Source organism: Musca vetustissima, unplaced genomic scaffold (genome assembly GCF_032173495.1).
Source record: "Musca vetustissima isolate MV318-11 ecotype Yass unplaced genomic scaffold, APGP_CSIRO_Mvet_v1 utg15939, whole genome shotgun sequence".
Lineage (NCBI taxonomy): Eukaryota > Metazoa > Arthropoda > Insecta > Diptera > Muscidae > Musca > Musca vetustissima.
Window position 1 is genome coordinate 277,020 of NW_026882780.1, and position 11,855 is coordinate 288,874.

The 11,855-nt window shown below is 35.8% G+C and overlaps 1 protein-coding gene across 1 annotated transcript in view; it reads left to right on the forward strand.

Moving 5' to 3' along the window:
- LOC133329456 (putative uncharacterized protein DDB_G0271606) overlaps window positions 1–11,269 on the forward strand; it is a 30,773-nt gene extending 19,504 nt beyond the window's left edge. The window contains exons 2-6 of the mRNA XM_061537928.1: window positions 7,041–7,134; window positions 7,759–7,840; window positions 7,964–9,274; window positions 9,341–9,418; window positions 9,812–11,269. Coding sequence (XP_061393912.1) covers window positions 7,041–7,134; window positions 7,759–7,840; window positions 7,964–9,274; window positions 9,341–9,418; window positions 9,812–11,269 — 3,023 coding nt within the window. The remainder of the gene's footprint in view (window positions 1–7,040; window positions 7,135–7,758; window positions 7,841–7,963; window positions 9,275–9,340; window positions 9,419–9,811) is intronic.
- The last annotated feature ends 586 nt before the right edge of the window (window positions 11,270–11,855 follow it).

An 11,855-nucleotide genomic window follows, 5' to 3' on the forward strand; every position in this document is an offset into this window, starting at 1 on the left:
GTAGATGACTCCGAATGCCATCTACTCTTTAGAAGATGTCTCCGAACAGCATCTACAAGACTCTGGATGACAATTACCATATTGAACAAGACGCCGAATGTTATCTACTCTATAGGAAATGACTCCGATTAGACGACAATCAATAAAATATGACTCAGAATGTCATCCATTCTATAGAGGATGGCTCCGATTATTATCTGCTCTATAGGAAATCATTACTCCGAATGTAATTTTTCCATATTATGTAGTTCTAAACTCCCATCTCCGCCATGTAAATACTTAAAATATGACTATACTTAGGCGTTCTTCTTTTAGAAACGAAACAGAATGTATAATTTGCCTAAAGGTATGCAATAGTTTTCTAATTTTGTTTTTCATTTCAAACATGGCTTATAGGACAAATTTCCATCATCTCATATATTATGTTGAAAGATGTACAGCTTGAAATTTATGAACACAGACCCAGGGCTAGATAGGTATCAAAGTAGAAAGGAGAAGTACCACATAACTAGAAGAAACAGAAGAAGTGAATGGAGGTTTACGTTTTGTGGGCTCATGATACCAGCAAAAGAAACATGCTTCGAAAGAAGAAGATATTTATTTTTTACAATACACTTATGTTTTGTTGTTGCTGCTGTCTTGCCGTTGTTATCTCTTCTCTGGCCGGTTTTGGGTTCGTACCATCGCTGTCATCATAGCTTTGCTGAAAGAAATGGAAAGAAGTTTTGTTTCTCTTTTGCCATAAATTTTAATTGCTTGGGAATGTTGTAGCTGGGGCTTAGTCAACAACAACGGCAACAAAAAAAGAGAAGGAATAAACAAGAAACTCGTCAGCAGCAACAACAACAAACAGACATAAGCCATAAGACTTGACTCGACTCGACAATCATCAAGACTTGTCGAAAAGAAAGTGAAATTTTTTCACACACACGCTCGCATTCACACCAAGATACGTCAACGAATAGTAATAACAAAACAAACATACATATATACTCACACACACGTACACACACAAAACAGACGACACGTTGTGCTAAACTTATACAACATCTCACACAGAGATACTATACGCGCAATTAGTATAGTACAGCTCGGTTGTGTTATGCGTTCAAAACGCACTCACATACATTACAACGTGAATACTTATAAATATGTCTGTCTGTCTGTTTATTTTTATTATTTTTGGTACTTCTTGCTTCTTCGGGTTTTCTTCACTCCCATAATCAACGCCACTGTCACGACTTGTATGCAAAAAAACAACAAATTGTAAAGCATTTTTTGTTGTTGTCTTCAATTCCACGATTATGTATTCATGTGGGTTTGGTTTATTTCATTTGAAATTAAATTGATGAATGTTATTGTTTTTTTTCGTTTTACTTCTATTGGTCTACCATCCATCCATCGATCGATGTGTAATTTGCACAATTATTCCAAAATCGTTTTTTGCCAAAATTTGGTTTCTATTTCTTTGTCTGTTCGCTTTTTTGCTGAAAAGTAATCTTTAATCTTTCACCACCTTGTGGAGGGCAGGGAAGGGGGGCTGTGATATGTGACCAGAGGAAGTTTGCTGTTGTGTTATGAATAAAAGTAATTTTGTTTTCTTTTGTTATGATTTACTTACATAACTCAGTATGATATGCCAAAAAAAAAAGAAATTTATTTTGGCAATTTTTTCTGTTCCAATCTTCAGTGAAGTGGAATGAAAAGATTTGAAATGTGGAGTAAATAACCTTGGATGAATCATGGAATAACATATTAAAAAATAGCAAATCATAAAAAAGTCAATTGAGAATTTAATAACAATTTTGCAATTAAAAAATGTGGTTTTGTGAAAGGCAGGCACAATGTTGGGCGCCATTTGCCTTTGTTATATTTTTTAATTAAATGCTTTTTTTATAATAAACCTAAAATGTTGGGCGCCATGTTCACAATTCTTCTATAAAACATTCTTCCTATACCTGAGCGTTGGGCGCCACTTTTTAGTAAACATTTTTTTCTATATTTTAGTAAAAGATTTACTTAGTAAGAGTTTTCCTAATTTTGGAAAAATATTTTTCCTATCACCTATATGCTCTTCAAATGGTATAATGTATCCTTTGCCTCCTTTATAATAACAATTTTGTCAAGAAGTTTTTAGAATTTATCAACTGTATTATATAACAGATGTTGAGCGCCAATTTCGTGTGTCATTTTAAATAAGAATTTTGTTAGATTATCATAAAACCAAATCTCTTCTATTTTACTGCCTATAATTTGTTTAAACAGGTTGGGCGCCATCTTTTTGGAAATCGTTTGTCCAACGTTTTGTATCGCTATCTGAAAACATATCTTCCAAGACCTCATCCGTCTTAGAAGGTATTGTGCGTAATGGCGCACAATTTGAAAATTGTAGTCAGATTTGAAGTTTTACTTCTGATTAGCGAACAGTTAACTTCACTTACGATATGATAGACAATAAATTCTTCACATCAGTCCCGTGTTAGCCGTCATTTATATATACCCTGAATATATAAAGTTTTGGAAATGATTCTCCTTTGTTTCAATGAGTATCTATCAAATTTAATCACATCTTCACTCCGGAGTTACTAAATGAGTAACTAAATGAAGAGCTGGTTTATGAAACGTATGTTGGGCGCCATTAATTTCCATATCATTTATTTAAGTACATAAATTAATTAAATAATTATTCATCTCAGACATATATATATTATATTGGGAATTATTCTCCTTGCGTCACATGTAAAAAGTCATTCAGATCTTCACTAGAGAGTTGGAATTACATGACGTGATGATTTAAGAAACATCTGTTGGGCGCCATTGGGGGTTTCTCAGTTATTTTAATAGTGTCTCAAAATTCTGCAATTGGGCGCCAAAATACATCATTTCCAGCTTTGGAAGGAACTAAAACTTGAAAACATGACGTATTTTGGTGAGATTTGTCACCTGTTTCGAAATTAAGTCTCTTCTAAGCGGAAAAAGCAAATCTTTTCTATTATTTTTTAATGGGTGAAACCTGAATTATTGAGAAACTATTAGTTTTATTTTCGGATAAAAAGCGCTCAACGTTTTTGGAAATGGCGCCCAATTTGTACTAGAATTTCCAATAAACTGGTACTTGCATAAACTAAATCAAAGGAATAAAATATTATCTACTGATTGGGCGCCATTTAACAGAAGAAATATTTTCTTTATTGAAAATTGGAAGAATATTTTAGGAGCTGAAACTCCGACACCTGTCACAATATTCTCCCAGGCCTACTATTTCTAAATCTCTCCTCTATGAAAAAAAAAAAAACATCCAGTTCAGACTATGAGTTCATGAACCAATTTATCACCACAAGAAAATCTGAAAACTATTTAAAAAAAAAGAAAAACTGTAATTAAATACAGAAAACCGCTTTTTTGTTGTTGCAAACATTCAAAGTTATTTCTGCCATGAATTTCTTTGAACTGCATCCTCACAATGACTCTTGAGTTACAATGAACTCTAAAATTCATAAACTATCGCGAAATCAAAACCAACGAAACAAATTGCAACAATAATCATAGCCATGATAATGGATAAAAATGGTAGCAGTCGCAGCGACGATGGAAGAGTGAATGTTGTTGCCATTGCTGGCTTACACAAGACAACAGCAGCAACAACAGCAACATCAGCATAATGATCATTAAGTTACAAAACCAAAATGAAGACCAAAACGGCCTTTAACAACAACAACAACAACAACAACGAAAACATTTTTTTGACAAACAACATCTGAAAAGAAGTCGACAGACTTTGCGAAAAAAAACTTCATGCGAAACATAACTCTGACTCTGACCAAAGAAGTTTTCAATGTACAGACCAGCTATACACGAATGATTTCAGTTTTATGTTTCGACTATGTGTTTTTTATTCAAAATCTTGTGTCTGTCTGTCCATTACAAAAAAAAACAACAACAACAGACAACAAACTTTTACCAAGAAATTGCTTTGTTGGCCACATTTACAAAACGAAAAAATGAAAGATACAAAAACAAAATGCCTCGAAAGACTGAAAGAAAAATCTGAATGCATACTATATGTGATCATTATATATCGACATTTCTATACTAACACACACACTCACACTCGTATAAATTACTGTATATATAACCAAAAGGCAGAAGCCCGTTATGTACATCCCCATCCATTGATCCAACAAGCTAGCTAGCTATCTAGTTATTTTGCCTAGCTTTGCTAGCTAAGTCAGTTCCATACTTGTACTAGTACCGATACATAACTCCTCTAAAGCTTGGGTATTGTGAAGAATTCATTAGCAACCCGACACGGCTATATACAACAACAGCAGCAGCAACAACAACACCACTAGCATGGAAACTTAAAAGATTTCACTTTCGCTCATGACGTTGCTGTTTAGCCAACCAACCCGACAGACAGCCAGCCAGCCATCTTGTTGTTGTAGTTTTTGTTACTGGAATTGGTTTCTTTTTCTATATTTCACACTGGGCGAACGACGTGCCACTGCCTGCCAGTAGTATAGAAGAAAAGGCGATTATTATGCGCGTGTGTGTCTCGGAAATATTTTTTTCTGGTTTTGCTTCTTTCTTCAACATTTCTTTCGAAAAAAAAGTTGTGGTAAAAAAACCATCACCACCCAAAAACAACAATAACAAAAACATGATTGGATGGTACGATGTCTCACACACACACAGAAGAAAAAAATAACCAAACTACTGGCGTTGAATTTGAAATACTGGCAGATTGTTGTAGATCATGATTATCAGTATCATCGTCTTCATCATCACCATCACACTAAAGTTGAATGATAACATATCGCCATTTCTTGGGGCCAACGTTGAGATTTTTTGTTTACCTCATCTATCCATCCATCTTTTTTCGAGACAATGATGGGTGAATGTTTTCTTTCTTCTTTCTTCACATAGACATTTATAACCAAAACACTCATCAAAATAACATATTTTTACTATTGTACACACCAATAATAATAACAAGAAATCGTCAATCTTTTTGCAATACCGGATCTTGAACTCTCTGTCAGATAAATAAAAAAAAGAAACAAAAAAATATGAAATTGAATTTTTTATGTTTACCAACGATGAAGAAAAATAACCGTTATTGAAAAAGATGAAATACTTAATTTCAATCATTAAAAAAAATGTTACAACAGCAGCAACAAAAAATAATAATCACATTATGGTTTATGTAATCAAATTTTTTGATTTCAAATTTTTATTCGAAATCATAATTAATACTTAGAGTCTTAAATATTTAATTAAATATATACATTTAATTTATTTATTTTTTAATTTATTTTTATGTATTTGTGGCGTATAATTAATATTAATTATTTTCTTAAGGGCGTATGATTAATTCACTTCATCCATCATACGTTTTAGAAATTTAAGAATAGACGGCTTTATGTATTACCTACATATATTCAAAAGCTTTTTATGTATTTTTAGAGGCATCAATACAATTGTCGAGTCTGCAATTATGAATGGTCATAGACATATTACGACCATTCTTTGTTCATCACTTCAGTCTTTAGGAAATGACCATAGTAAAGGGGGGTGAAAGATCTCAATTAAAAAAAAAAATTGGGTGATGATACATCAAATTACAACAATATCTGCAAATGGCGCCCAATTGTCAATTTTATGGCCTCTTATTTTTTATTAAATTTTGTAACATATTTAAACACTTGATCAAAGAAGTAACATTTTCTCAAAATACAATAAATAAATAAATACATTTTTGAGTGAAAAATATTGCAAGATTATTTTAGGGGATTAATCTCAGTAGACTGCCACAGTATTTTTCCAGACCTTTGTTTTTTCTAGATATCTCCTCCTGGGAAAAGTTATTCGTTCCAGACCATAATAAAAATTCTATGATATGTCAAATTAGAGCAATGTTTACAAATGGCGCCCAATAATTAATTACAAGTTATCTTATTTTTTAATTATTTATCTATTCAAAATAAATAAAAAACGGACGTGAGCACACAACAAGTCGAAACGGAGGTTTTTAAAATTTTTTATATTTTTTGTCTAATGTCCACAATTTGTATCCCAAAAGCATAATTTGTGCCCACAATAGCTTTCAGTTATACCTTCCTAAATGGTCTTTTATTGGCGACATATCCCTTCAAGATATTCTTTAATGTTCCTTTATGTTCACTGGGTCACATTCTACTGGGTCGCATTTCGCTAACGGTCGTAGTTTTGGCATCCCAAATTATATATTTTTCTGGGCATCATAAAATTGGAAATCAATATAGTTGGTATTTTTCTGGGCATCCTAAATTAGCCATTTCCCACGATTAGTCGCCAATTCAATACCAATTTGCACTATTAAGTGCCATTTGTATAATAAATCTCCAGTTTTAAAATCACCCGGTAAATTTTGCCATGGAATCATAAATTTTCTTTGAATTTTACCTTCCAGCGTATCAGCATTGTTGCCGTATGGGCTAATTTTGCCTCGTCAATAATTTAATCCCATCTGGTACTTTCAACACAGTCGAATTTATCTATAATTATCCCTATTATATTTTGACTATTCTTAATAACTGGGCGCCACTTTATCCTAAATACGTTTTTATTAATTACCCATTATTGGGTAAATAATTGTTTTACCTCATAATTAATATTGCGCAACTTTGTCACAGAAAGTGCTCTTAAGAAAGGCCTACTATTGGGCGCCAATTTGCCAGTGCGTAACTTATTTACGAGAATAGTTAGTTAAAGTTCCATCCGTATCTTTGAAGGCAATCAGATTTCCCACTAGTCGAATTATCATCGAAATTAATCTCTAAGATGCTCTGCTACATCTTCGATCTATTAAAACTGAAGATGCAATATTTAAACATTTGGTCAACAAATTCCTCGATTATTTCACTGATATATGCTGTTTTATTTTTAAAAACATACCCCCAAATTGCAATTATGTATATCTATTTATATTTAAGTATTTATATTAATTATATTCCATATTTTACTAATTTTTTTTATTCTCTCATTTTTTATATTTTTAGGGGAAGCCGAAAAAGTAAAATCGTTAATCAGATTACGTGCTGAACTTTCACCATTATTTACAGGCAAACGTAATGCCTCCAAATATGCATGGGCGTAAGTATAGAAAGGAATAACAGTAACAACAACAAACCAAAGAAAATCATTCTAAAAGCAACAACAACAAACTTATATTTCACATAAACTTAAAATACTCCCGAAGCCTTAATAAAAATAGATCAGGAAATCGTCTTAAAAAATGTTACGATTATCGATTATTTTTATTCTGGAGGAACAGGGGATAAATAAAAAATAATATTATGAATTTCAATCTAATTTAACAATAAATTGCATAAAAGATAATTAAAATAAAAAATAAACTCCACCATCAATTGACATAAATCGATCGCCAAAAGCAAACATTAACATAAAAAAAAACATAACATCGCCATCTAGTGCAAAACTTTTGTTCTATTGCATGTGTTGCCAACATTGAAATACAAAACATGGCATTCACAATAAAGCAAAAGCATTCACAAAAGGAATTAACGAACACCACACAAATGTGAGGTTATACTATAACCAACACACATCCTCATAATGAACACAAAACTTGAAATGTTTCTACTAATCCTGAAATACTTACCCCCACTCCATTTCACACATACACACCCACCCACATCCATTATTTTTTCTTCTTCTTCTATAATTTCATGTGAATGCTGCCGCTAATCCCTTTAGTGTCGTGGAACGTGAATTAAATGTACCATTGCCACTATCAAAAATAATTAAGAAATGGAATAATCTCCTACAGGAATACAAGGTCAGTAGTCATTCGAATACAGCACCTATTTGCTTTGAGAACTTGAAAAAAATTAATTTATTTTATTTTTCTGTCTTCTTTTTTCGTTCACTGTTTTCTATTTCCTCATCATCTCATGGCTAGGCTATTAAAATGTCCGAAGAACCCAAACGACGTGAATGGCCTTTCTTTACCCTGATGGATGTGTATTTCAGCGATCAGGTCAATGATCCCTCATTGCGTCTATTCTCGTCCACAAAAACCCTTAAGGAAACCATCGACGATAGTGTCTTTGAAGATGATCCCATCATAGCTTCGGCCATTGCTGCTGCCACATCGGGAGCATATATGAACATTGAAGAGCTGATGCGCCGTCAAAAGGAACGGGCTGCCAAATTTGCTGCAATGGGTGATTACAAGTACGACGTTAAACCCATGTTGGCCAACAACAAATTCAACAACAGTGAAGCTATAAAATTGTCCAAGAGCTGCGATGATCTGAGTATGCAACAATATAAAATTAAAGATGAATTCATTAGGCAACGCGAGCAGGAGGCTCAAGAGAATTTGGCCAAGTTGAAACAACAGGCACGTCAACATCATCAGCAGCAACAGCAGGCCGCTGCCCAACAACAAGCTGTGCAGCAGCAACGTTTTATACAACAACATCAACAGGCTGTCGCCGCCGCTGCTGCAGCTGCTCATCAAGCCGCTCAACAGCATCACGTTCAATTGATGGAGGAGTCTGGACAGCTGCCTCCACCACCACCAACTCCCACTAGTTTGCATGCAGCCTTACAGCAACAACAACAAAACATGTTGCATCATCATCAACAGCAACAGCAGCAGCAACAACAGGCTGCTGCCCAACAACAACAGCAAGTCCAACAGCAACAGGCTGCTGCCCAACAACACTTGCAACAGGAACAACAAAGGCGTCGTGAGCTGCAATTGCATCACTCTGCATCTCCACACAGTACCCCACAGACATCACCCAATGCCCAACTGCATCATCAAACCGTGCATGCTGCTCGTCAGTCGTCACCACCCACACCATCACCGTCGACACCCACAACCACCACCGCTCAACAGATACAGTTGCAATCCGCTCAACATCAGGCCGCTCAACAACAATTGCAACAACAGCAGCAGAAACATTCCCAACAACCATTTACCGATCCCAATACCATCGATCAGTACCTGCTCTCATGGAATAACTTCCATGGTAATATGTGTCGTGGTTTCCATTCACTGCAAAAGGATGAGAAAATGGTCGATGTCACCATTGCGGCGGGCGGCAAGATTTTCAAGGCCCACAAATTGGTGTTGTCCGTTTGTAGCCCCTATTTCCAACAGATCTTTTTGGAAAATCCCTCAAGTCATCCGATTCTGTTGATGGCTGACGTTGAGGCTAGCCACATGGCTGGTCTGTTGGATTTCATGTACAGTGGTCAGGTGAGGAGGTGATAAATGGTTTGAAATTTTGAACGGGGATTTAATTGTTTTTTTTTTCTCTTTTAGGTCAATGTCAAATATGAAGATTTACCGGTATTTTTAAAGGTGGCCGAAGTTATGAAAATCAAAGGTTTACACACAGAAGTAAGTTGACGTTTAACTCGTACGGATTTAAAAAAGAACAGTTTTTTATATCAGCATTTTGGTTCGGGCATATTCATATGATTGGGCGCCATTTTGCCACGCAAGGTCTACTATTGGGCGTCACTTAAAGTAGTTTTATTTTGTAACAGTTCTGCTTCTAAAAACAATTTTGCGTATTTTTGGGCGCCACATTGGAATAGTGGTTTTCTTAAAAAACTTAGGCCCGATTGGGCGCCATTGTATGACACTTTGTCAAAAAAAAAAAAATTGTTTTCCTGAAAGATATATTATTGGGCGCCAATTTTAATAAATAAAATTTCAATTTTTCTCGAAATTATCCTCCAGTTGTCCATGATTATAATCTCCTACCCCCTTCTCTTTTCTCCAATGCAGAAAAACATGGACGATGACAACAAGGACAGCAGCTCGACAAGCAATACCGATTCCACGGAATGCCACTTTGAACGCGGCACACACAGTGTAAACATTACTGGCCAGGGCTTTGAACCCCGCAAAACTCTCTTGGACTCTCCACACGCATTGAACGGTCTTGCCAGCAGCCTCAACAATGGACGCAATTCACCCATACCATCGCCGGCATCGTTCCCCAGCTTCCGTGATCACATCAAGTCGAAGGCATCCCTGACTGAAACTTTCATGAAGAATATCAGTCGTAACAACAATAATACCCTTACCACCAACTACAATCATGTCCCCACACAGAGTAATAACATTGGGGAGACTGCTGGACAACAGGACAATTTTAATATTTTGCAGGCAGCCAGCAAGAAACACCTGATGGACTCGGCCCGCAAACAGCACAAATATTTGGCAAAGCGTAAAATCCTGATGCACTACAATGACGAGTTGAACGAGAAGCGACACAAGGAATACGAACGTTATGGAATGGAACAGCAGCATGATGCCAACAACAATCCCGAGGTGACCATACAAGAGAGCCACGCAGGACCGGTTGCGTTACCACAGTCGCATAATAATTTCAAAATACGTCTAATGGAAAATCACTTGAAGGCCAATCAACAACAGCAGCAGCAACAACAGGAACATGAACAGCAACAGAAACAAATGGAAATGGAACAGACACATAACGAGAATGCCAACAACAACAATCACAGCACGAATCACCATGACGACGAAGAGGAAGCCTTGAACTTAGTCCAAAATAACTCTCACGAACAATATCACAAGAGCAGCGAGAACCTGACCAAGAGAACCAGTGAATCCAGTGACAGTGTAGTGGAAACGGAACACATGGACGTTGATCTAACTTCAGAATCAGATGTGGGCATCAATACACATGATGACGTGCCAACAACACACATACCCGACGAAGACGACATTAACAACAATAACACAACGAAACAGGAAATTGTGGACTTGGACGACAACAACAATAGCAATCTGAAGAATCTAGCCCTTATCAATGCCATCAATCGTAATGTGGAGCACAGCAAGAAATTGGATTATCAACGTCATACCGGAGCCGATAGAAGCCAGAAACAGACATCACCACCACAAACAACGGTAACACCACCACTGGCCGCCACACCCACTCCACAAGCTGAATCACCACAACACCACCACCATCATCAGCAGCAGCAGGAACAACATTCGCATCATCACACCGATGAGAGTGAGGAGGACAACAACAACAATCACTTGCAATTGGATCTGAGCGCCGTCAAGAGTATAGCCACAGCTGAGATTTTGTGTGGCCTCAAGAGTAAAGTTTTCAAAATGGAGATGTTGGATGCCAACGAGAGTACAACGCCCGCTTTGGAGAGACAACAAACAAATCGGGCGCTCAATGAGATTAGAAATGCCGATTGAGTACAATGTGATCTCGAAGCTCGGTCTTCCCTATCGCTCTCTGTTTCGGCGGGATGGAAGACATTGGCATTGCAGTGATGAAAACTAAAAATAAATAAAGAGAAAAGAGAGCGTTCGGAGTGCCTCACAACGAAGTCTCATTTCCGGAGTCGTTTTCGCACACAAGGCATTGCGAACGTGATTTTGTTTATTTTGTGCATTTGTTTTTTATGATTATTATTAATATTAATATTTTATTGATTTATTTAAATACCAGTTTTACTATTTAAATAATCGTAGTTATTTATTTTTTATGGAATATTTAATTGTTAGGCTCTAGAACCTGAACTAGTTTTAGTGGACAGACAGAACAAACAAAAAATGGAAATCCCAACAAATTTTTGTAATTAGGAAGTAGCTGTGGAAAGTCGAACAAGGTTTGTTGGGCGCCAATCCGTAAAACCTTCACCGACAGTCCTCAGCACTCCTATGAGAACAAAAACAAAAAATGATCTTTAATTTTTATCCCAAGAACAAACATAAAAATATTTATCAGAATTATTAGTGTAAAGCAATCATTTAATTATAACAACAACAAAAATATTTA